Source organism: Passer domesticus, chromosome 9, assembly GCF_036417665.1.
Source record: "Passer domesticus isolate bPasDom1 chromosome 9, bPasDom1.hap1, whole genome shotgun sequence".
In the NCBI taxonomy this organism is placed as follows: Eukaryota; Metazoa; Chordata; class Aves; order Passeriformes; family Passeridae; genus Passer; species Passer domesticus.
The window spans coordinates 31,415,619-31,442,916 of record NC_087482.1 but is presented as its reverse complement, the minus strand read 5'-3'; the positions used below and the strand labels follow the sequence as shown (position 1 = coordinate 31,442,916).

The following is a 27,298-nucleotide window of genomic DNA, read 5'->3' as shown; positions in this document are numbered from 1 at the left end:
TGTGGAAAGGTGCAGTTGGAGAGTTTATTTATTCCCTTAAGCATGGTGCACAAAGGAGCACAGACAAACAACCAGGAACTGTGAAATAAAGGACCTGCAGGGTGCACTTCATGCCCTACAAAAGAGTGCAAGCCCACTCCTCTGCACATCCACAGCAGACAAAACACAAAAGGCTTATCAAACCTCAGTTCTTCAGGAGTGTTAAAAGCATGATCATAGACAATACCATCAGTACTTGTCAAAAAGAAAATTACTAAAAGGTCAATGGGAATATTCATTGTTAAGTTTATTATGAGCAGAAAGCCAAAGTAAAAATCTACTGTTTTCTTTTATAATATCCTTGAAATTATACTGGTACCCCAATGTATTAAAGAGTTCACATAGGAATAATATGTACCTACATCTCTTTCTTAAAAGCTCTCTGTCCCAACTGATAAAGATCAAAATAAAATAAATCTCTCATAACTTGAAAATAAAAGACAAGCAAACTATTGAGGTCCTTTCAGCAGGCAAAGCTGCAGCAACACATTAAAAGAGTGGGTATATTTTTCATCTGGTACATTCAAAATTAATGAAACAAAAGTAGGTACCTCTCTTCTCCTCCTCCCTTTTGAGCTTATCCTCCTCTATTTCTTTGGGCAGCTTTTCCTTCTTCTCCTTTTCTACATCATTGTGAAGATGCTTGGTGGTGTAGCTGAGAGCAGGTGACAGCAGAATCTCTCCATTTTTACACAGTTCATCTCGAATCTTAATGAAGAACTGCTGAAGTTCCACTGCATCCTCATAGATCTCTGAATCAGTCCTGTCCAAAAACATGAGCAATAGGGTAAAAACACAGTTGGTGCAGGGTCAAACAGGAGCCTAAACACACCCATCAATCACCACTCTGATCAACTGAAATATTCACTCTTCCAATGGATTTCTCTGTTTACTCATAAGCAGCAGCAGACTGGCTTGAAGCCATGAAGCATTAAGTGATGCTACATCTGTTAGTCCACTGTCAATTTGCATTATAGTTTACCCACAAGAGTATTTTGGTATACACCAGTCCTGAAATGCCAGGAAAATCAAAGGTAACTAGCTGTGACCAAGACTACTTGTCACTGGACCTCTACAGTCTGTTAACTTCTGAAAACTTGAGTAATAACAGTACTATTAACAAAACTGACCTATTTTAACTATCCATATTCCTCTTAGTAGATATTTTAAGATAATTTTGTACCTCCTCTCTTCACAGTCAAGCTCTCACCTGCACATTCCCAAAAAGGCTACTGAATTCAAGCAAAACACTGAAAGAAGTTGCAAGTGTTCCTTATTTTTGGACCATAACTCAACAAAGTGTGACTGCTCCAAAAGAGTAATTCACTATTTGAACAGTTAGAGAACAGCTCTCTTCACTTTTTCAATTTCAAAGTTAGCAGGAACCTCTTTGTCATAAGGTGCTCATTTGGAAGATTATTGTCAAAATGATCTCTTAGCAGAAAAGTAACTTCTTCCCTGTTTTCAAATCGAGGCAAATGTTCCACTGAAGACCTGATAGAGCTTTTGAGATTTAGCTTTCCAAACATCCATACCGAGGAAAGCAAACACCTTCAGCATTTGTCTAATATAAATGCAAACTTTGTGATAAAGATACCTGAAAAATAAGGGTTTCCTCACCTGTTCATTCTCCGTGCCCTCTCCAGCACCTCAAACATGTTCTCCTGGAACAAGTCCAATCTTCTATAGCGATTATTTTCAACGTTTTTTCGGATAATATCAAAAGTCAGAGGAGGTTTATTTGGGAAGTTGGGATCAACAGCAGGAATCTCAGCTAAGGAGTCGCTGTAGCATCTCCCCTCATCATCCTGGTGGCTCATAACAGATACAAAGAGGTTATGGATAAGTTCCTGAATCAGCAAAGTGACATTGGGCACATGAGAATCCTCATCTCCTTCTATTTCTCTCCGAGTTTCAAGCAAAACCTTGTGCAGGACCAGGGCATCTTTATAAATCAAAGACTCCGGCTCATTGTACGTGCAGGCGTTATTGAACATCATGACAAAGTCCTCCACCATGGAGTCGATGTCCTGGTACTTGTTGGCCATCATGTGGCTCCTGATCTTCTCCATGTCCACGGGCTTTTTGATGGTGACGTAGTAGTCGGGCAGCTCGGAGCGGGAGGGCAGCCGCAGGAAGATGGCGCTCAGCCGCCGCCCGCGCTTGTCCGTGTAGTTCTTCACGGCCTCGTACACCTCGTTCAGCTTCTGCTGCATTGGAGTCATGTACTTGGACTTCTTGGGAGAAATGCCACTTTTCCTACCTAGCGCGACAAAAACAAAAAAGGAGTTAAAAGGACAAAGCTAGGAGCTTGCACGTTTCTTTGTCCATCTCTAGTTTCCACCTGAGAATTGCTCATGGCAGAACCACTTCATGGGGTGAGCAGAAGCCTCACAGCACAGAGCCCGTTCCAGGCTGCAGCTTCCTTTATTTTTCATAGCTCTATGATTTTTTTTTTATGTTCTTTTTGGCAAAAACGGAATATGTTGCTCCATGCTCCACCTGGCAAAGGCTTCCTCAGGTTTCAGCATGGAAAACATATTTTCCTACTTAACAGCATTAACAAACTCGTCTAAACTCATTTTGGTTTTCCAGCTCTCCATGAATTTGTCTCTGCAGTTGATAAAATTCCTGTCATCACAGGATTTTGCTATCGCTAAAATTAAGTATTCAAAATATTATCAGACTCCTTTATAACATGACTATGCCACATTAGAAAGGATTATTATAAGTAAAATGTAAATTAAGGGTTCCCATGGGATTATCAGGTTGGTTTTTTGACTAATTCAGCATCTCTGTTACTGCACTGCAGACTCTAAGTCTACACCTGTACTTTACCTAGGAGCTGTACATTTAATTTGCAAGAGGACCGTGTGCAGTTATTTTCTTTAAGGTTTTTGAGCAATTTTAACCATCTCAGTTTGCTCAGTTCTGAACACATATTAAGACAACATAAGATTTGAGTAGTAGCAAGGCTGTAAGGGCAACAGCTCGAGGAACTTCAATTCCATGTTATTCGTGGCTTTCAATAATTTGCCAAACAGGGTTCACTTTTTTTTATCATTCTGTGGAAATCCCAGACATTTAACCAGTGAAATCACAAGATTCATTCAATTTGAGAAGCCCTTACTTGACTGAGCAGATAATGCACCATCTAATATTCGGATAACACTGTATGACTAAATCTTAATCCTTCCACCCATTCCCAAGTCTTTTTTCTTCACTCTAAGTTACTTTTCTTAGAAAACACTACATGCAACAACTTAATTCTATTGTACAACACAGCCATGCCATTGCTATCAAGATTTTGAGAACATAATTCTACTTTCCTTGTCAGTGTTAACAACTGTGCAGAACATGTCCATTCTAAAAGGAAGATCTGTTCACCTCTATTGTGTTGTAAGTACTGAAATGAGACAAGGCAATGCACAAGGTTGTCTTACTTAGCTTTAGTTTAGGGGATGCAACATCATCATCTTCAGCCAAGGGTCCCAGCTCTTTTCTTTTTTCTTTAAGGATCTTTTCCAGCATATGGGCATCATTGTACACCTATTAATCAGTAAAGTAATCAAAATCCATCAAAAACAAGGTTTACTGTGTTTACTAGTTAAGAACTAGCTCCTAAGAAACACTTCAATGTTAGTTTGAAAAAGCTGAAAGCAAAATGGAGTATTTTCTTTAAAGTGTACCTTTCATAAATAAGCCTTTCTTTTCAACTGACACTTAAGCAGAACTGATGACACCCTCTAAATCAGGGAGCTACAATTTTTGAAAAAATTATTCAATTAAGATGCTTCTCTGTTCTAAAGACTACAAAATAGCAAGGGGCAGCTGCGTTATCAATTTCCTCATCAAACTCTTCTGCTGAGCAATGAAAGATCCCATGAACCACTGAGATTCCACCAAGGTACAAAGGACTAGAACAGTCCTGGGTCTTCAAACCCAATCCTGGTGATGAAGTGCAGCTGCTGACCAAGGTCCTTATTAGAAACAGCAGGAGGTTTCTAACCATCACCTGTTTCACAACATTCCTACTGCCTGAGAAACATCACAATATAGACACACCCAACAATATACCTATAAATGAAAACCATATCCCTTTCAGACTCATTTTGCTAAACTAAACAAGTCACGTCTTCTAGTCTGATCTCCTACACTCTCCACTTCCATGAAACAAAGCTGTTTTCCTTCTAAGGCAGCCATCCCCAGAAGTTCTGAGTATTTCTACTGTAATTCAATAAATAATTACAACAATTACTACGTGTAATAGTCAAAGTGAAAGCATCCTAAGAGCAGTTTTTGCCTGCAAAGCAGCAGAGAGAAGCTGCTGGCCCCAGGGAGTACCTGGGAGCCCTCCTCGTTGTAGTGCCTGGCGTTGCGGAACATGAGCTTCATGTCCTCGATCATGGCCTCCTCCGCCGCGTACTTGTCGTTGCGGATGTTGTGCTCTATCATCTTCAGGTCCATTGGCTCCAGGATAATTTTGTAGTAGTCTGGATAGTCCTTTTTGGATGGCTTAACCATGAACAGATCACAGAGCCTCCTGCCTGTGCCGGGCTCTCGAGCTTCCAGAACCGCGTTGTACAAGATCTTCATCCGCTGCTTCCGGATGTTCTTTTTACTGTCGGGTTAAGAAGAACACAAAGGAAAAGAATAAATGTCAGGGGTTCTTAGCCCCACTGCCAACACTAATATCAAAATGGTATTATCCTCCACCATGAAGAGACAACCAGAACCACCTAAACACACACAAGAAGTTCAACATTAAGAGCAGAATTTGCAAATGACAACAGCATTACAATCAGGAGCCTGATTGAAACAGGAAATTACTCTTTTGAGATGATTGTTCTCTCATTGACCCTGAGTTCAAGTGTTCTACAAAATAAACCAACTAACTCATTTTTCAAAGTGTAAAGGCCAAAAGGAGCTCTGAGCACTTTGCAGATACAGAGAAAACAAACCAGTCAGGATCAGGCATCTAAATCCAAGAGCTCAAGACGCAGAGTGAACAGGGTAAAAACCATCAGTCAGGACCTTCATGATTACTTCTGGTGAACACAGAATATCAAACACGTGAGCTATTTATCTCAGAGAAATTTTGAACATTCTTCAGTACCAAGTAAGAACATCAAGGATGTAGTAGAAAGAATTGCTTAAATATCTGTCAATCCAAATGAAGTTTGAAGTCAGTAAAGCTCACCAAGACTGCAAACCCAGGTAGAAAATGGTACATGCTACACCCACACGTTACAGTCACCCTGTGTGTAGCTGTTATGGTTGTCTCAAGAAATCTGACAGCACAACCAAGACACAGCTTATTACAAAAAGTACATGGCTTCCTGCACATATAGTACATGGCCTATAAGCAAATTAAATGGGGGAGAAGAAAATTTATGTCAATAATGTGTAGTCTCAGCTCAGATACTGTGGCACTCAGCAATTCACTCACTACAAAGCACTAGTAAACAGGCTTCCAGTCTACAATCTCCTCAAGACTTATTCAGGTAGTTATAACTTTGACTATTACATTATCTGCAAAGACAACAACCAGCACAAAAATTACCTTTAATTGCAGAATGTGCAAAATATCGCAGTACGACTTATCAGAAACCAAACTGCAGCACAGATTTCCCATGATGTGGATCTTTTCATTACACATTTAAAATATACCTAATGCAGCATAGTCTCATGCCTCAGATATCTCTTACTCCTTGGTGAGATCAGCAAAATAACGAAACAAAACTAACAACAAAGAAAACTCCAAATATATGTTCTATAGGCTAAACATTACCACTGGCAAATGTTGGTCAGTTGTTCCCACTAGCAGGTGAGCAATGCCACAACACAGACATACTGCCAAATCCCCCAATTTAATGTGTTTCCAGTCATTTCAACAGATAGAGGCAAAGCAAAACCAAAGCAGAAACAGCAAAAGGCCTGCCAATACTCAAGATTCATGTCATGCATCTGATATATAAAAAGGGACATTCGAACAACTTTCTTCTGGGTAACTTATTTTCCCAATTGGATGAATTTTGCATGGGTTATTGGTTTCCTTTTCCAGCAACATTATGAAATTCCTCTTACTGCTTCACTACTGTAATCAGGAGGAGCATTTATGATCTTATCCTTGCTATCATTCAGCAAATGAATGGATAACAAGCATGGAACTGACAACATCAAAAGCATTTTCAGGTGCTCTTCAGGCATCATTCTGATCTCCCTTGCCTACCAACATGGGAAATTCCTTGCTCCCTTTCCTCTTTTATTGTTCTTAGATGACAGGGCCTGACAGATTTTTTCCTTTTAAGCATTTCAGTGGTGTCTGGAACAAGGTGATCAAAAGCAACATGGGGTTAAAAGGATTCTGATGACAATTTGACTTGCTTGATTAGGTTAGTACTTTTTGAATCTGAAGATAACAAAGCTAACAATTTTTGCAATTTGTTCCTTCTTGATTACTTGGTTCTGTGGTCTGCCTTTCCTTTCCATTACACTTCTTCCCAGCATCCCTAGACTGCATCCCCACCTCCTAAATCCATGTTCATATTTTCTCTCTGAAGCTTTTTAATGAGTGTGTATTTCTGCACTTATTTGATTGTTCTTCAGTGACTCTTTGCTGATGCCCTACTCCACTCCCTCCCTCCCCCCATGACTGTTGTTCCTTTGACAAAACAAGAAATAAATATCCAGGAAGCCAATATTCATAAGCAACATCAAAAAAGATGCTGAATTACAATTTTACACTGGCTGTTGCTACCACTGCAGTATTATCTGAGCTGGACTTTGCTTCAAATGACACCATAAGGCAGACTAGAGAAACTACCTCTTGCTGGAGTGAAATGCATCACTTGTATTAATTATAAAACAGCTATCACCATAAAGAACACCTTCCATAAGGCATCATTATGCTCAATAGGAGAGTCTATTGCAAATCACTGGGAATTTGGTTTATGTTACAGGACCCTAAGTAACCTCTTATAATCAGTTTATCTATTTGTCAGGCTGAAATAAAACAACTCTCCCAAAAAAATCCTGAAATCCACTGGCAAAATCACCTAGTTCAGTGCAATTACAGTGCCCATTTTACTTACTGAACTGATGTTGACAACTGCCAACTAAAAGACCAAAATAGGGAATTAGTAGTCATCAAATAGTTTTGAATTAATTAGAATCAACACTTAATGGTGTTTCAGAATTACAAATCTTTACACAAATGCTAAAAACCATGGCTTAATACTCTCTGTAACAAAAAGAGACGCAGCAATGTTATGGCCTGCAGGAACTAGAGAAGCAGATACCTTTTCCTTTTTGAGCTCCCAGTATCAGAAGTGGCAGAAGAAATCATGCTGTCCCCATCCTCAATGTCATCTCTCCTAGCAAGTTCTTTCTTCTTTGCCTGAAAAAAAGAACAAATCCCTGAAGCCAAACTCATTGCTGGTCACTTACAGAACAAAAATAAAGAGCAGTATAGCTTTTTCTAAGTGACAGAACAACTTTTGAGGAACCAACTTGAAAACAATGCCATTTCAGACTACAGCACTTAGCTGGAACACTTAATGAAATCTGAAAGGTTTTAGCCTTATTCAATTAAAGGCAAACTCAAAAAAACCCCTACATCATCAATTTTCTCACAATTTAATTAGGTTAGGAGTCACAGTAAGGAATAAAGTGACTGAAAGAAATCACAGAAGGCAGGAGGTGTGCTGAGGAAAAAAATCACTCTCCATTCCCATACTCCCCTCTAAGCAAGAAAATACTTCTGCAAATACAGGTCTAATTAAAAATTATTTTGGAAAAATATCCATTAGAGAAATAAATTTACATGTGAAGTTATATCCTTTTGGTTGTTCTTCTCCACATACCTGCATAACCTGCTGCATTTTCAGCACCCTTTTATAGATGGCAGAATTGGGGACATTGTAGCGCTTGGCATTTTCAAACATCAAGTTCAGATCAGCCTCCAACTGATCTAAAGTTTCATACTCATGGTTCTTCAGCTTGGTTCTGCAAGAGAAATAATAGTCAGCTATTTCACTAGTTACACAGTGCAACACAGTTATTTAATATCTTCATTTTCATGTTAAAGCAATAGTCCATGAGCTCTAAGTACAGAAACGGGATTTACTTTTTGATACTCTAGTAACATCTTCCACTTGTAACCATATTAGGGAAATGTATCTCCTCTAAGAATAGTTTCAGTTTTGGAAGTTGTGGAGACTGAAGTCCTGTTTCCATCCTTGGGTGGGATGTTACAGGTGAGGCAGCAGCACAGGCTGCAGTGCCCCTGAGCCCTGCCCTCAGGCCAGGCCAGCTCTGCACAGCCCCAAACGCTGCCTTCCCTCCATCAATTCCACCCATCTTCAGTGAGAGCCAAAAGCACCCAGCACCTCTTCTGTTAAACCCTCCAACCTGTGCCTTCCCTTAAAGAAACATCTGGCTGTTGATTGGTGATACCTGCAAAGTGCACTTCACCTGAAAACACTTACAAGAGGAGTAACAACAACAAAGTCATTTTTCATATGCTAAACACATGAATCAACATGAGTTAATGCTTAACTTAATGAGTTTTCTTGCACAATGCTGGAAGTTCTAGACACATTTTTTAAACCTTCCAACACTTCATTATACCCAGCAGAAAATACCAATCTGCAGCACCCCAAGCCCCAAAGCCTGTCACAGCTGCCACACAGCTTCCTCCCCCTCCTGCCTGCACATTCAGCAGTCACACACCACCTCTAAACCCAGCCTGTTTCTGCAGCACCTGGCTGAATGTGTCCCTGCTTGATGGAGCATCATCACTACCATGGAATAAACAGAATATAAAACCTTTCAGTCCCTAGCTTGCTCCTAAGACCATTTGCTTATCCACTACCCAACAACCAAGGTGCAGGCCATCTGATTTTAAGCAAACAATTTACATTCACAGCTGTGCTCATCAAAGGCCTGAAGCAAAAGTCAAAACCCAGCCTTAGACTGAATGGTTTGGAAAGTGACAACTTCCAACCAGGGATGTGAGGAATGAAAAATGAACAGGCACAGAAGTGATCCTGTTCTACCCTGCAAAGAACCTCCTCTCCTACCCTTCTCTGTACTGCTGTCAGCAAACAATAGGATGATTAATTAGGTAGGTTATTTACATAAGTACTTCAAATAGATTTAATTACACTCCAACTCAGCAGAACTCAAGCATCATGACTTCTCTGGATTTAGAGGATGGAGAACAGCTTCACAATAAATTTTTAACAAGCCATCTCACCAATCTTGGGAAGAAAGGACTTTATAAACATCAGTTTATTTCACAAAGTGAGGCTGAAACTAACCAAACTCACAGCTCTCCAGAAAGCCACTGCCAACATAACACAAATCATATACTAGAAACTAAGAAATTTCTGGGAAAATTATTGACAGGGATATAACAATACCTGAAAGCACGAGTAAAACTAGAAAGAATTTCCTTTTAAACAAAATGACCTTTGCAAAATGAAGAAAAAAAAGTTTAAAAGTAAGGGTAAGTTTCATAAGACCACTAAGCCCAAAACAACACTGACATGACATTTAATTTGGCTGAAATCAGAATATTAATTAAAAGAATACTGTAAGTTGGCACTCAACTCGCTAAAATGTCTGCTGCAAACTCCTCAGTCCTTCCAGGTGGAAAATCTGCAAGGACTGAAGGTGAGACATACCCTTTCCCTATAACCAAAAGATCCATTTATTAGACAAACACTTAACCTAAAAATTTCTTATTGAAAAACATTCAAACACCAGGATAAGATCAGTTATGCAAGTTATTTTATTTTATTCAGAAATTGTGAAGTGCTAGTCCTGCCTCTTCAGGGGAAAACAACCCACTAACAAAGAATGAGTGGGATCAAGAGATCCATTTGACAAATGTCCTATTGAAGATGACAGTCTTCTTCTAAAATACATTGGGAACCTTCTTTAATTCAACCTGTGATTTTATAAACATAAAACATGCACTGAAAGTACTTCCTAAGGTAGGAAAACTGGTTACACAAACAGAAGATTTCAAAAATATACAGTATTCACCAAATAATGAGTTATATTAAGTGACAAAAGGAATGAAAGAACCCCTAAGTCTCGGGTAAAGTGAAAATTTACAGTGTAGTTAAAATACTAGAGATGTCATTTTCTCTTCCCAATTGACTCATTCATGAATCAAGCAAACAAAAATACAGAAGGTCTCAATAAACCCTTCAAACTTTAGCCCAGGCACCAGTCTCTTACATTCCAAAATTAGTTCCACTTTTTGATTTGCTATATTGCTAAAAGTGATTAAGTTATATGGCAAAATGTGCTTGATCACGTGATGACACTTACTTCAAGCTCCACTCAAACAATTTATAACTAATCCAAAACCACCAAGAGCCACCACAAAATTCAAGAGAACCCCAACACATCACATAAACGCAACATTTAAATTCTTGTGTCACAGAGCATTGTCCAAAAAGGATCACACTCATTAAGCAAAATTTATTTGAATTCGCCAAAAAGTAGCTATCACACAAACCCAAGTGTGTTTGACACCAGATCCCTGCACATTTTTAAACCTCAGCTGCAGCCCCAGGAGCACAAGGCACCAGGGTGTGTCATGAAGGTACCAATTTCAGTGCCTGTACTCCCACACGTGTTTCAGAGAGAGCTGCTGCCAGGGAATTCCCTGGCACACCTTCCTCCTCTGGGATAAAAAAGCCTGACCCACTTGCCTAGGGAATCATACTTCCCAACACTGTAAAATTTAATAAGGAACAGTGTTCTTGTAAGCCTGCCAGGATCCAGCACTTGTGCACTTGGTAACTGAACTCATTCTCCTGCATCTTCTCCTGACTGCTCCTGTGGTTATTTGTAATCAACAGAATTACTCCTCCCCAGCAATATCATCTCTGCATTAGGCACTTTCACAACATGTCAAAGCCATAGCCTTGCCAGCATCATGCCTTTCTCTTTAAAAAGGATTTTCTTGTTCTCCAGCTCTGAGCTTTGCCCCCTTTGAGGCAGGGAATTCTCCTCAATGTGCTCAACATCTGGTGGGAGGGAATGAAGGGACAGCCTGGGTCACCTCATCTGTGTCCATTGACTGGGAGAGAGGTGAGTGGGACAAATGGGAATGAAATTCCAGCTGAATACAAATGGTTTTTACTGTGAGGGTGGTCAAACACTGGCACTGGCTGCCCTGGGAGGATGTGGAGTGTCCATCTGTGGAGACCATCACAACCTGACTGGACACAGCCTGACACCAAGCTCTGGGTCACCCTGCCACAGGGCTTGGGCAGGAAGGTTTCTCTCCCAGCCTCAGCTTCTGTGATTCTGTGAGCAGCAAGCCAGGAGGAAATCAGGAGACAGCTAAAAGCCATCAGCATGATTACCTCCCACACCCAGGAACAGCTCAGGATCAGCACTCAGCTCAAACAACTGAGGTTCATAACACTCAAAGTGACTGAGAGGCTGGGATGGGCAAAATCTCATTAAACCAAAACACACTCACACACTCCCTCTGGAAATCATGAATTATTTTAAAGACTTTTCCTCCTTTTAGCACACACAAACACCCCTGAAATACATGACTAGCTGTAAAATTTGCAACAGCCACACGTTTCACAGCTCACTCTGTCAGGACAGCTGAGGCAGCCAGATGCCAGAGCCCAGGAGACATGAAACAGGAAAGGCAGGCTTCACTCCACCTCCTTCAGCTTTCCACTGGGACACTGACCTTTTCTGTCCCCATCTGGGAACAGAAGATATGCTCTATTTATGTACATCTCAAAAAAAAAAAAAAAATCCCCAAACCACCACCACAAGAAAAGAAGGGAAAAAACCCCACAGAAAACCAAACACCCAAAACCCCATAAGCAATCTCCACCCCTAATGAGTAGCAGTTCTGAATATCAAAGACATATGAGCAGTATCAGCAAAGCCATGATGCTTCAGTTTTCCATAAAGCCCATCAATCAAGAGTACATATACATGACTTAAAGGCTTTTGAGGTATAGTAAGAAGTGAAGGTTACAAGGTAATTTAAAATACAGCTGAATTTCAGAATTTGCAGGAAATTAGATTCTACAAATATTGTACTTTAATTTGTGAACTTCAAATACTACTTCTAAAAAGCCTGGCTGTTCCTTTTTTTATTTTCTAAGCCCCTAGACAGCAAGTCAAGTTACTTTTTTCTACAGTTCTTCATGCACTGATATGGAATTTCTGTGCTGCTCACAGAGCCAGATGCAACCTGCCTACACTGTAAGGAAAGCAGAAATGCAGCTGCCTCTCTAAGGCAAGTTATTTGTTCTATAACTGATATCAAGGGTATTTTAAATGGAAAATCTCTCCCAAACAAATCTGTTTCTATATAATTTGAGCCAGTACTTTTAGGTACATTCAGGCACAAACTGTCAATGATTCTTCTTCATTTCATTGTTTGGTTTTTTTCATCAAGTACATTTTGTACTTTATTCAAGGCAAGACACTCTCTTTGCCACTATTACAGCTGTACTAAGACATAAGCAAAAATGCTTTAAAGCCAGTGATGGAGAGATAACCAGTGTGGCAGCTTTTATTCCCCAGCACATGCAAAACACCCTGTGACAAGATAAAAAACCAAAAAGCAGCTTTGTTAGCTTCAGATTTAACAAAGACCCTGCTCATTCCACAATTGCATAAAGTCTGACAGATTGTATTATGATATAACTAAAATGTACAGACCTGTGCATCAGAGTGGATTACAAAGGGATGAGCAGGGGGAGGGTGCAGTGCTCCCTCACTGGAGCTGAAGGACTGGTACTTGGGCAGGGCCTGGAGCCCCAGTGGCCACTGGGCAGGAGGCTGGGCAGCACCATTAAAGCCTATTAATGCTCCCAGGACCCTGCTCACACCCATCACTCTGCCTTATCTTGAGCCACTAAAGAAAGACACTGCTCACTTCACTCAGCTCTTTAGTCTGACAGCTGCACTCTGGCAGCTCACAGACCTTTCACGGCTCACAAATTTGTAAATGCTAGCTTCAGTCCAGACCAGCTACATCATCATGAAAATAATTATTCTCCACAGTTACACAGTGACCTAGACAGGAGGATTGTAATTGCAACCATCTTCCTACAATTCACACTGAAGACTTTTAACTTTAAAAACGTGGCAGTAAGAAGTAATCAAGCCATCAGGTTGGGGAAAAAGAAAAATGGAGTTCTGCAAAGACTTTCATCTCTGCTGCACACCTAGCCTTCAGAATTATTCATATGGCAATTTTCAGGCACATTACAAATGAAATTCAATGAAAAATAAACCCAACAGCAGTCATGTACCACAGATTAAATAAAGACTGACGCAGATTGAGCTAAAACAAGCAGCAATCAGATGTTGAGGAGAGATGGTGCAAACACTGCATTAGGTACCAACAACCTAACTATAAGAGAAGATTCTGGGAATAAAAGAAACCATTGAATAGTTTCACACCAGATGTAGTTTGCATTCTGTTCTCTTACCTGATCTGCTGCAACGAAATGGGTGTTTTAATCTGCTGATAATAATCAGGATACTTTTTCTTGGAGGGCAAGTGGAAAAAGGGTTCAGAGATGAGCTGGCCCTGGTTATTACGGCAACTTCTAACTGTGTCATACAGCTGGTAAAGAGGATTGGAAGTGTCCATGAAGGAGGTAATGCTCTCAGCTTCAGACTCTCCCTCTTCATAACGAGCAGCAGCTGCACAGAGACAAAAGAAAAACAGGAAACTCAGCAGGACAACTCAGAGTGGGTGTTTTGGTGGATAAAGGTCTAAAGCAGAAGAAAAGGAAAGCCCTCTCTGGCAGTCAGATTCACACCTCAGAAAATGACACAACACACATCTAATGAACCTCAAGCTGACAAAAAAAAAAAGCACTTTATTGCAATCCTTTAGACAATATTAATCACAGCTCAATACAAAATTGTGAAGCTTAGCAGGAAAAAATTGACACTAAAGCCTGATGATGCTCCTCTAATATATTCAGCAAATGAAGAAGAAATAAGTGTTTTACAGTGATTATGTAATAAGCCTGAAAAATTTTAAGCAGTATTTAAAAATTTCATAGCAAACTTTTTTGGTTATCTTGTTTCAGGATTAGGATGAATGAAAGAAAAGCTATGAAGAGCTAACACTTACAGCAGATAAAATTAGGAGAAACATTACATGAACAACAGAAATGCAACAGGAAGGAGAAAACACTGGTACTGGAAACACAGGATCGGAAGCAATAAATGGCCAATCCTTCTACACCTGTAAGTCACATAAACAGTGCACTTTGTACCCTGCAGACAGATATATATAAAATCTACATGGCTTTGCCCATGCCAGAGTTAAATTATTCACCCCTTTTCCCCTCTGAGTCTGAAGGACAGCATGGCAGACAACACACTGAGTCATTCAGCTGCACAGGTCTCTAGCACCAGGTTCCCAGCTGGCATTTCCATTACTGCTCACAGGAGGCTGCCACAGCTTCAGGCTCCCTATCCACATTCAGAAAGGTCACACAGAAATGGTGACAAAGCAGGGGACACTGAGACACAGTGCTGTCATTGCTGCTCTGCAGCCTGACACAGATCTACATCAGACTGTGGGACCTACCAGGGTCAGAAACTAAAACACAACCAGGCATCAGCAGATGTGCAAGCATGCAATGAAGATGTGCATTACTGACTTGGGGAGACACTCAAAATTATCCTAATGATGCCAATCAGCATCACTTAATGACCCAGCATCTACTGCACCACAGCCAGCAAAGCAGGAGCTACAGAATAACTCAGGCAGAACAAACCACTGGAGCTATCACTGAAATCAGGTGAAGTTTCAAAAATAGATTATGGTTTTGTTTTCTCAAACAGTTTGGTCTGTTTACTCAAATTGCTCAGTTCTCAGTACTCCACCAAAAATAAGAAACAAACTGAAAAAGCAGAATTGCTTCTATGAAAGAGAAAACACAAAGGACTAGTCAAGTATTTGCTGTTCTGTTGTGTGTGAGCAGCAACAAAACAGTTCAACACCCTAAATAAGAAATGTACTTTCTTTGTGTTGAAAGTGGCCATTCCCTAAAAAGAAATCTAAGTAAATTAGATATTAATTAGTTATTTTAACATGTACTAAAATAAAACATTTATGTATTATAGTTTTACTGTATTTTTATATTTACATAACATATAGTAATAAACATTTTCATTATTATGTGCATGTTCCTTAAAAAGTGATGTGTAAACATCATATATTCTTACATATCTAAAAAATTGCATTGATCTCCTAATATGAAACCTGATCTATTAAGAGCCAAAGAAGAATGTATTATTCAGACTAGAAGATAGAAAAATTCTTATTTTTGCAATATTAGTATTTTTGCTCTTATAGAGCAAACAATTTGATGCAAGACTGTACTTTCTTTAATGTGCAGTAGCACCAGGTCCCATATCCCCAGCAAGCCCTGGCAGAGGAGGGGGACAGCCAGTTACTGCCCCTTTGTGCTGCTGTCACCACAACTACAGTTTGCAGAGACCACAAAAAACCCCAATGCCTCCTTTGTGGTCCCACAGCACCCAAACAACAATGAATGCTCCATGTCCAACTGAAGACGGTTGCCACTAAATCCAAAAGCAGCATCCAGTCTTAAACCATCTCTAAATGAGACAGTAAAAACAAAACACCCTTGCCTACAAAATTAAATACATGCAAGTAATACATAATGACCACCTATGGAGGAGCAAGGGAGCTGCTGAAGCTGCTCACAACCTTGTACATGGGGCTGGAAATGTTCTACAAGCTCCATCACACCAAACACCATCTGCAGCTGCCAGGATAAACTCTCAGTTGGAAACTGATATTGTTCATTGCTTAGGCAACAGCTACAACCAAAGAAGCTCATAAAGATTCAGCTCTGTTTCAAGAAGGAGAGAGTTCTATTAATGTTCAGTCATGCAGCCCTGTTCTTATTTATTTTAACAAGTGTTTGAGAAATGAAAAAAAAAATGAGACAGCAGAGGAATTAATAAAAATACCACTTGGTCTAAAGAAAAACCCTTGTCACCCAGAGACTGGCAGCATAGGGCTGTCCAAGTAGTACACTGCAAGCATAGAAAATCTTAGGGGGTGACAGGTCTGCCAAAAAAACCCAAAAACCTTGCCTCTTAGGTGAATGCAATAAAGAAAGGAGAGCTTCAACAGCAGCAAGGCAGAAGCCTCACACACAGAGGGAGGTCCCATGAAAATTACAATAATGTCCATAGCAAAGGTGGCACCTGAAAGTGGTTCAACCAGTGCAAGAATTTAAATCACTAAAACATAAAAAGCTACATGTTTTTACAGCATTGCAACTTAAAAAAAATAACAGCTAACAAACAAGCAAGATTCAGCTAATAAATACTCCCCACACCTCCCAGAAAACAGCTGCTCTGAAGCAATAACTGAACTCTGAGCTAACCAGGAATCAAAATGCTTTTGCTTACAGCAAGAGCTAAAATCCAAAAAATTCTACATACCCATTCACTAGAAAACTGTGCAGAGTACAGCTCAATTACCAGGTAAGAAATAAATGCTCCAACAATACATATTGAAGAGATGCATCTTTCAACATCAATGAAGAAATGATGGAAACAAAAAATTAAACAAAGAACAATTCCAGCACTACCAATCTCTTTTGCTGCACGGAGCACCCAATGTCTTCTCCAGTATCCCCTTTTCTGTTCAATTCAGAAGGAATAAAACCAGGCAACAGCTTCCTAAATCTTGGGTAAGTATATTTGGAAACACACAGAAAATTCAAAGTATGCCAGCAAGTTTGGTCTACCCTATCTCACTAGCTGTAGGATTCAAAGGAATTACACACTGAATGCAAAATATTTTTGAAATAAATGTATCTGAGTTTATCAGGAGCTCTACAGATTTGGTCATTGTGAACATTTGAATGAAAGGAATTAGAGAAAATGCATTTCAGCTCCTACCAGCCAAAGCTGCATCCTCATCGCTCTCTGATCCATATTGCAATGCCATGGTTATTGCTGATAAACGATCCCCTTGGGCTGATCTTTTGTTACTATGAAAGAGAAAAGGTAAAGGAATTTTAAAAATGGGGAAAAAAAGAGAAAATTATAATTTTAAAAAAAGGAAAGGGTTATCACATTAACCATTAACAGTCACCCAGAGTGTGTGAGCAAACAAGTGAAGCTCATGACTCCATAAGCAGGAACACAGCTGTGACTAAAGAAGGTCAGAGCCTTTAACAGGAGAAATTCTTACCAAGCCATGAGGCTGCCTCTATTTTATGAGCTGGTCCATCCAACACAGAAAACTGACCTCCTGTTTTGTATACTTGAGTATTGATTAATTGCAAGAGAAGGGGAACGATAAGAAGTCTCTCCCAATTAATAACTTTGCTATTTGATCCTGTTTTATTGGGATTTGTCTACAGGAAAGAATTCAACACACTAAAAGCTGTATATTCCATCTCCTCCCATTCCCTCATCCCCACCTTTGGCATCTTCAGCACACACACTGCCTGCACATGAAGCAGCCTCCCATGCTTCTCAGGTGGAGTAAACTGGTTACAGTCTCACCAGGACTTCTTCAGCATCCCTCTCCTTTGTCCCAAACCTGGGGCACAGCATTTCATATCACACTATACAAGCTATGCCTGATATTCTCTGCCTTTTTACAAGACAATCTCTTGAGGAACTTCCAGAAATGGGATCAGCCTTGTCCTGCAGGGGCCAAGTGAAGACTGGGAAAAAGCAGATGGGCTGAGGGCTTGCCTGGGCCCTACATTCTCCTACACATCCTTTCCTGCCTTTTGATCCAAACACACAGCATTTTCTTAGTGTGTGGGCCATCCCTCTACAACACCCACTGAGCTCCTTTAGTCCATGACTTTGGGCTCCATCTGTCCCTGCAGTCCTCCAGGGCAGCAGTGCTGGTGCTGGGCTGCTGCCTGATGAAGCCACTCCTGGTTCTGTCCTTGCTGTGCTTTGCCTCTTTTCACCAAAAAGCTTAATTCATTTTTATGTAATTTTTTTCATGTAATTTTCATTTTTTTGCAGTACTACTGACAGGGTGTGTAAGTCCACACCTGGATCATGAGCACATCCACTTGCAGCACCTCTTCCCTGATGGCCTGAGGTGCTGTAATTCACCCCTGGAGCTGTAATTCACCTTCCCAGTGCCCGTGCAGATCCACATGGGCTGCTGCAGCCACTGCACAGAGCACTGCCACTGTCCACAGCCAGTATGGAAGGCTGCACACACTTCCCAATCAGCAATAACTACACTGTCTTATCAGCATTAATCTCATCCTAATCCAAAGCCCAGCACCACAGCAGGCATGAGGAAGAAAATCAAATAAAATTTAGCATTTCCATACGATGAGGACCCAGCTTTTCCTCCAAGGGCACAATTTACTTACCGATAATATTTGTTAGAAGAATTTCTCTCATCCCCAACACTGCCTTTACCCTGTGAGGAAGGACCTGTCAGCTTGGAAGCAGCCAAATTTGATGCAGTCCTTAAGGCAGGAGAGGCAAGCCAAGGAAAGGGTAGAGGAAAAAAAACAGGCCCACCTTAAACCCATGAAAAGACGTAGCAAGAAAAAAAAGCTTTTTACAGCATCACTTTGACAGATCAGCCAAAAAGTTCAGAGACAGATGTTTGGAAGCTAAAAGATAAGTAATATTGAGATCCTTTCAGTGCTCCAGCATTTATGTGGATGTTGTTTATAAAGTCAGAGGAAAGTAATGTTCAGCTCAAGCATTGATAGCTGTACACACAGCTCAGCCTAAATAGCAGTGAAAGCAGCCAACAAAATGTTCCTCAGCATCCAGATAAAGCCAATCATACAGGTCCAGTCATGTTCTATCAACACTTAAAGTCACTGTCAGGCTGGCTGACAGTGCATATTATCAAACAACTCAATTTTGTCACTTTAAGGGAGGACAGTTAAATGCACCCACAAAGAGCAGTTCAGTATGGCAAAGGAGACAATGAGCTCTGCAATAAAAAACATGATTTTTGACACAGGGGCAACATATAAAGCTTAGGTTAGTAGCATTATGATGATTTGAGTTTGAGCCATCAATGACAAAGAAGAACAGATGTCAACTCAGAAGAAAAATAGAGAAAATGCACTTGAAGTGAACTTATGAGGGAATTTTACCCAAATCAGCAGTAGGTAAAGAATTCCCCTTTAAGACAATTAAACATTTATTAATTTAAATAAAAATAATGATTCTGTGAAGCAGATTCTTGAGAAAGAAACAAAGAAAAAAAGAATGGTTCAACAGAAAAAGCAAGCACAGTAGCAGGTGAAAGGTTTGGTCTTCATGACACTTCTCTTATTCCAATTTTTTCTGCATTCAGGCCAATATTATTGTAGCCTGCTTCAGGCATTGTTTTTCCCCTCCAAGTCAGAGAAACGAAGAAGGGAGCTGTCAATGATTCTGATAGATTACTTCAGGATTTGAAAGTCTGTTGAGAACACAATACACAAGAGAACATCTAGAATAAGGCAGCTGAGAAGTGGAAATGGGTTGGCAGTGCAAGAGAGGAATTCAGCTAACAAATATCAGTGTGATTTATCTGTCATCCCTTCTTACACAATCAGACTTTAAAGAAAAACTATTGAGCCTCAGAAATAAATGTGACACAGACCCTGACATGCTGAGCTTCATTAATGGTCAATACAGTGAGAAAAATAAAATACAATCACAATTTAAACAGAAAACCTCTATACTTCTGTGTAATTCTAGTTACTGCAAAGCAAACTGTTCATTGTCTGTAGAATTCAAGTCTGCTGCCACTACACATATTTTTATGAAGGAAAATTATTCACCTATGTGTCAGGAATTACTCCTTAAAGAGTATTTCTGCTTTTTATTTTTATTATGCTCCAACAATGATTCACCCAACCATGGGAAGGATGCTGATGCTGAACCAAAAATCAACCAAAAAAACCACTTCTCAAAACACCAAGCAGTAAAAATCAACCAGGCAACTTCCACTTCTCTCACACAATAATCCTAGGCAACACTTCTAATACTGACACCATGTACACAAAAAAATTAAACTACCTTTCAGTAAAGTAAGGCAGTGACAGTGTTTCCAGTTGTACCATACAAACCTTTGCAGGAAATGACAACAGTGGTTTCCCAGCACCAAATATCAGTAGACAGCTCCAATAGATAAAGAGATTCCACCTCATAAGTTTTCAAACTCCTTGAATGGCTTGCAGGACATTGCTTAATTTTTTTTGGGATAAATGACACCACTCACATGGACAAATAATACCTAAACCTACTCTTGAGTGTTACTCATAAGTAAAATGTTTATATAAGAAAAAATTTAATTGCATTTCAGTTTACAAATGTTTATAATGACTGCATCACTTCTCTGTACTCTGTGGATTTCCATAGGAAGAAAATGCTGTTTCCCAAGTAAAATTATTCCATGAAACAAATAGAGCTATCAACTCTTATAAAGTGTTTTATACCTGCACATTCAGGGCCAAATCTTTGCTTCACTGATTAATAAATCCAGTCAGGTTTCTGTGCCTTTTCATAGCTAAAATTGCTTTTCAAACCTGAGTGGATTTCCCTCTAAGTATCTTTTGCCCAAGGTTCTGTTCCTGTGTTCCTGCCCCTACCTAACTGTGAGCCCTTTGGTTTCAGCTCCTGACAAGGTTCAAGAACACCCAGCACTTTTCAATAAAACAAAGCATCTTGTTCCTCAGTATTCATTTTCTGTTATTAACTTATAAACATGTGGTGGAAGTTGGCCATAACTTATTAAACATCCACTGACAGCATTTTTCATAATCAAGTACATCACAAAAATATTTTACAACAGAAGTATTTCAATGAAAAAATCTTTCTTTCAAAAACTATTTTAACCAATGTACAACTTACAAAAGAACACCAATCTAAGTTTTCAAGCAATTATTTCCCACTATACTCTCCACAGCACAATTAAGGGAATGTCAATAGAGGTTTTCATATGAGATTATGGAAAGAACTCTATTTGCAGTACCTGATTCGGAGACTTGACTTGGCCAACTCACTGTGCTCAATCTCAGCCTTTTTCATATTAAATATCTTTTTAATCGCATTTGCATCCTGTCAATGAAAAGATTTTTTTTTTATTTAATGTTGAAAGTGAATAATAATGTAATCAGATATATCCAGCTATCTAAAACAAAAATTAAGGGGTTTTTACATTTAGATATAAAACAATTTTGCATGAGAAATGAAGCATGGAACAAAGTCTGCCTGAAATACTCCCACACAGTATTTTTACAGTGGCCTGAAAAAACTGAAGAGAAGACCTGAGCAGCTTCAAGCTCATTTTTTGTCATTGTTGCACCCCAATTCTACTAAAAGCAATATAAAAAAGAAAAACCCACTAAAAGCTATTTTAAAAAATGCAAACAGGGTCTTGAGATCTTTATCCTCAAGACTTATTCAAGAATCAACCAGCATAGAAGGTAGTCAAGAAAATCTGAACTCAAATCACACTATGAGCAAGTGAAACTAACCTTGAATACTTGGGATCCAGGCTCATTGTAGGTTTTGGCATTCTTTGCCAGAAGATCTATGTCCTTGGCCATGGCATGAATGCTTTTATAAGTTCCATTCTATACAACAAGAAGCAGAACTGGTTAAACCTTCAGACAGCATGAGAACTAAGCCAGTAGTGAAAAGCAAAGGAATTCATATTCAATAATGGGAATGTTCATAGAAAAACAACTTATTTGTAAAGACAACAGATAGGTATCTGGAAAAAGTAATCAGACAAAGACAATAACACACGTATATGCTAAGTTTTTATAAAGCTCATGAATGCTAAGATTGAAAAAACACTTAATAGATCACAGTACCCTTATTTTGAAGAGGATTGAACTTTATCCTCTAGTTCAATCATTCTATGTCCCATCCCTACTATACAAAATGCTAGAATTACAGAACAGTATTCCAAATTACTGGAGAAGTAAGATGAAAAATGCATCAGTACAAAACATCTATTTATAACACTAGAACAGAAGTAGGTGATGATAATGCACAACCAAGCCTCAGTACTCCAATGTTTTACACGAGCAGCACTTGTCAAAGAACTGCTTTAAGCCATTAAACACCAAGGAACCCAAGATATTCTGGCTCAAAGCCAGCACTCCACAGCTCACAATGCTTGATCTTCCACACAGCTACTTCAGCACCAACCCAGCACAGAACACTGAATCACCACAGTGTGCAGGTTTTTTAATAGCAGAGGGAACACACACTGCCTTTCCTGCCACCATAAATCCTGACTTCTAACAATTCTGGAATGCTTACTGTTAAGAAAGACTGTATCCTGACACATTAGTATGTTCATACCTGTATCCTTTGGGAAATGGTTTTAAGATCTATGGGTTCCTTTATTATTGCATAATAATCTGGATATTGCTGCAAAACAGAAATAATTTCTGTATTACTATAAACAGTCACAAAGCTTTTGTTCAAATAGCTCACAGAATGAGCCATTAGATGAATTGAAGGTAAGAACAGTGTAAGCCTCAAATAAGGCAGATACAAATAATTATAATTCATCAATAAACTGACATGAGGCACCAGTTCTGATTGAAAATCAAATCCACGGTGATGGTTTTCAGAATATTTATTCTGCTGGTTAAAACATTCACCACAAAAACAGAACACCACTGTTCTGAAACACAGCAGTGCAAACAGGTGGAGTTTGCCATGGATGAGGAAGAAACAGAGAACTGCACCCTGAGCATGGCCATCAGAGCCTGTAACACCTGTTACAGAAATGTCCAGGCTTCCAACACAGCACACAACCTACATTACTAAAATACTCACCACTTTAGAAGGAAGTTTCTGAAACAGTTCACTTATGAGTCGTCCTGAGGGGTTTGTGGCAACAGCTACAGCTTCGAGAAGCTGTTCCAGAATTTCCTTCAGGTAACCTGGAGATGACTAATGTAGGAAACAAAAATCACAAAGAAGTTTTAACAGCAGCCAGAGTGGAGTGCTTCAAGTTGTGCTGAAATACAGGAACTTGCATTTCAAAGGCAGAAAAAAATCAGCTACAAAATACAGATGGAACTTTTGAAGACTATTGTTTATGCAGGTAAAGGTACACTAAAAAACTCTAATTTCAGCTTTACATTGCAGACTATCAGACATACATCACAGCTACTGAAATGTGCATCCCAACATCACAAAAACCAGGCTAGCCCAAATTTCCTCTCATAAGACTCCAGGAAAAGCTGCACTGGCTGAATGGGGCACTTGGTGATAACTGATGTCATTAGACATGAATCTTGCTTGCAACAAACCTCAATGTTGGCACAAATTCAAGCACATTTCATATTATTCCAATTAAACCAGAAGCATGCTATACCCATATCAGAAAACCTCATAGCTTTTTTTGCTAGGCAAAAGTGAAACACACATACAGTGCTGTGAAGTGATGAACTAACAAACTTCTGTAAGAAATATCCTTTGGGGCATAAATTAACAATGAAAATGTTACTCAATGAATTTCACCCTCTCAGAGTCAGCTGAAATCCAGTTACAGCCTCCCCCTTCTGCAGCTGTCATCCCACACTTACTAATTCAGAATTTGCTTGATTGTCATGTCCTTCCTCATCATCATCATCATCCTCAGCATCACCTTTCTGAACAAATTCATTTTTTGTGCGCAAATACAGCTCCCATAGTTTGCAGGCAGCTTTATATTCAGGAGAATCTGGCTGCAAAAACAAATCAAGCATTCCAGTCAAAACTCAGGGCACTCTCATCTGGGAGAAATTTCTAAGTTACCAGCTGAAAGTTATTAAATATGAGTAATAGAAAACTTGGGAAATTCCTGCTTCATTTGTTCTTTGACAGAAGAGCTAAGAATCACAATAAGCATTGTAAAATATAACCTGTATCACTCAAAAGCATCCAAGTCTTTCAGAAAACTTTGCAATAAACTAGCTGGGTTGAGGCTTGGACAAGCCTACTAGATGAACCTGGAGAAATCACTGGGTTTTGTTGAAGTACACCACCAGCACTTAAAACAGACTAAATTTCAGTATGCCAGAAATTTGATTTAAGCCAACACTGCTGTCATTGCGTGGCACTTGAAAATTAACTTCTATAGAAGAATGCCAATAAATATCTTTGAAAGCACTGCAATGGTTTTCACTCAGCATTAACTGGGAAATTCCAAAGAAGCTGACAACATCCTACCACCTGGGCACACCTCTAGATACATCTTTTAGAAGAGGTAGAAGCATCAGTTAGAAAATTAACTTTTAAAAATACAGAGCTGGTAGTGGCAGACAAGCACGTGCCTATTACCACTACCCAGAACAAAGACAGCTTTTCCACCCATGTATTTTTTCTTCCCTTTCCTCTGTCATTTAGGCTCTATTTCAGGTATTCCTGCTGATAATATCACCTTATTAATGCTGATTTCACTCTTCTTACTTCACCCTCTCACCCTCTGACAGCTTGTAATACAAATGAGAAACCAACATGAGAACTGCTCTCAATCTTAGGCTTAAATATTCTCAGCACATTAGACCAGATGCTGCTTAAGAAGAGCAGATTTTTCAAGGGTATCCTGCTCCACAAATCTGCTTCCTTCTGTATTAATGCAAGATGCTCAGGAGTGAGAGACTTGACCAGAAATACAAAAAACCCAAAGGCTGCTGTTCTGCTGGAGCACTGCCAATTAAACATCTGCTGGAATAAAGACTATGACAATCAATCACTGTCCCTGGTTTGCCCATGCCATGGAGCTGCCTGGGAAAAGTAAAAGGTAAAAAGAAGAAGAGATTAAGTTTTTGTGCCACACCTCCAGCTCACAGATCCATAATTCTCTGGAAATGCCAACATTCCTTCATCCTGCAATAATGGATACCTATTTTTAGTCTAATGCAAGATCTCTATGACACAGTTAAATTTTGAGCCCACAATTCTATAGGCAAAGGCAGCACACATTCTGTAAAATCCCCATCATTCTTTCCTGCCACCAATCCATTAATGTTGGGGTTTTCACACTGAGTGCCTTGCAAAGCTCCAGAAGTACAAAATGGATTTGGAAATCTTTGTGCTTTTCCTCCTGGAAGCAGAATGTGCAAATGCATTAATCCATAAATCTGATTGTTTTCAAGAAGCTACTACACACACACAAGTGAAACAAACACTGCCTTCCTGGATGTCACCTGGCTACCCCAGCTGGGTTATTCAGGTTACCCAGGAAGCACTCATTTGGATCACCTCCAAAGTCAAAGATATGTGAAAGGCAGTATTAGCAGGTTTAGATTTGCAGTATCATCTCATTCACTACATACAATTTCACTTGTTTATGGATTTAACATAGCCTTTCATTAAACAAAATTAATCCATTTTTTCCTCACTTCATTATGAAAACTGCAATAAAACCCATTAGTATCCATGATAAAACTCACACCCAGTTTGGGGAAATTGCCATGGGGGTTGTCTTCATGACATTACATTCCCATCTATCATCACTGACCATGACAGTCAATGTGCATTTTTTTCATTTTATTAAGTGGCAAATGGAAGAGAAAGATTCAACACTGCTATCATAAGCTCACTGTTAGCAGAAACTTTTCCTTCTGGGAGGAAAAAAAAAAAAGACATCTTTCTCCATTTCAAAGTGTTGTAAAATGAGAAGGCTTTGAAAGAGGAATATTTTTCTCAGTTTATATTGTCATTTTTGCTTTTGATCTCTTTTGGAAAACTACATGAAGATCATCCCCACATTATTTTATGATTTTCTACAGAAAAATTGTTATAGCAGAACATCTTAGAAAGATACAATCAACATTATGGAAATACATGCAAGTAACTGCAATATGTACTGTTCTCTTACCAATAATACTTCCAGCTAAACTGAAGAGGTTTTGGCTAAACCAAGGCAGATTTTGAACATCTCTACTCCTTTTACAATGGATTTGAGCCTTTACATGTAGTTTGCTCACCTTATAGTAAGCCTTTGCATTGTTAAAGAGAAGCTGGAAATCAGCAGTCAGCACATTCACATCATCATATTCCTCCATCTTCAGCTTTTGTTGGATTTTCATTAAATCAATTGGCTGAGAAACCACTTCATAATAATCTGGCTGATTTCTGTTGCAATGACAAAAACAGGCATCATATTCCTAGCAGTAAAACCCAAACCACAGCACAAAAGCTTGTGCATGTTTATGACTAAATAAACCAAAAAAAGTTCCAATACATTTCTGTTACAGCTAAAAGATCTGGACAGTGCTTATCAGTCAGCTCACTTCATGTATGTTCTGCTACTGTCCTCAATTTTCTAACTTTAAGAGAAAATTGAGCCTCTTAGCTACTGCATTTTCAAGGGTCACTTCTATTAACCTTCACAAGCTGTGTCCTTAGTATTACATCCCACCACTTAAAAATAATATCTTATAATCAAAGGCATGGATGTTTTAAGCAGGTATCACAAATTAATTCAGTGTATCCCTTTTTTTTTTTCCTGAAAAAGAGCACCAATGTAAGCACATCCCATTGAATAATTACATCAAACACCTGGATCAAACACTGATGTGAAACAATGACAAACAGATCTCTGATTTTTCACAAATTATTGCTGAAGTATGTATCAATTTCCACTTCTCCCTGATTAAATCTCAGGTTCAAGGTGCTGTGGCCTTACCTTCTCTTGGGTGCCCTGATGAAGAGCTCACAAAGGAGCCTGCCCTGCTCATCTTTGTAGTCTCTGATGGTGTTGTAGAGCTCATGGCAGACAGCAATCTGAAAGGCAAGAACAATTAAATAAGGAAAATGGAGAGAATTTGAAGGAGGTAACAAACAAAAGCCTACTTATAAAGGGAAGGACAAGCTGCCAGTCCACAGCAGGCCCTAAAGGAGAAGTGAGAAGCAACTGGAGCACCTCACTCTTTAGCAGGATACCTGTCAAGTGTGCCAGGTACTGCAGGATCTCCACTTATTTTTTGAACACAGGGAGCTTTATTTCAATACTAATTCTAAGTAAAATACCCAACATGCAAATTAATTCCGTGCAATTCTCTCCAAGTTACAGGCATCTACAATAACAACAGGGGTTCTTCTGCCCTGCAGTTAATTAACATTAGACTGCTCATGCAAAGGCATAGCAGAGGCATTGTACACTTCAGCAATCACTGCCTGTGCCATTCCCCACTCATCCCTCTGCATTTGCTATGCAGACACAGCTCTCAGC

General features: G+C 39.4%; 1 protein-coding gene across 31 annotated transcripts in view; it reads right to left on the bottom strand.

Moving 5' to 3' along the window:
- Nucleotides 1-27,298, bottom strand: part of PBRM1 (polybromo 1) — a 52,477-nt gene that overhangs the window by 21,196 nt on the left and 3,983 nt on the right. For 23 of the 31 annotated variants that reach the window (XM_064432409.1, XM_064432418.1, XM_064432432.1 and 20 more), the window contains 16 exons: nt 26,753-26,850; nt 26,052-26,199; nt 23,664-23,804; nt 22,909-23,025; nt 22,426-22,494; nt 21,588-21,686; nt 21,083-21,168; nt 18,468-18,566; nt 17,014-17,105; nt 13,539-13,755; nt 7,905-8,046; nt 7,341-7,438; nt 4,384-4,660; nt 3,483-3,588; nt 1,660-2,302; nt 591-802 (listed from right to left, as the gene is read on the bottom strand). In XM_064432409.1, the coding sequence (XP_064288479.1) occupies nt 591-802; nt 1,660-2,302; nt 3,483-3,588; nt 4,384-4,660; nt 7,341-7,438; nt 7,905-8,046; nt 13,539-13,755; nt 17,014-17,105; nt 18,468-18,566; nt 21,083-21,168; nt 21,588-21,686; nt 22,426-22,494; nt 22,909-23,025; nt 23,664-23,804; nt 26,052-26,199; nt 26,753-26,850 (2,644 nt within the window). Of the gene's footprint in view, nt 1-590; nt 803-1,659; nt 2,303-3,482; nt 3,589-4,383; nt 4,661-7,340; nt 7,439-7,904; nt 8,047-8,167; nt 8,310-12,762; nt 12,856-13,538; nt 13,756-17,013; nt 17,106-18,467; nt 18,567-21,082; nt 21,169-21,587; nt 21,687-22,425; nt 22,495-22,908; nt 23,026-23,663; nt 23,805-26,051; nt 26,200-26,752; nt 26,851-27,298 lie in introns of those variants that run through there. The other 8 variants (XM_064432417.1, XM_064432433.1, XM_064432405.1 and 5 more) reach the window with 3 other exon arrangements.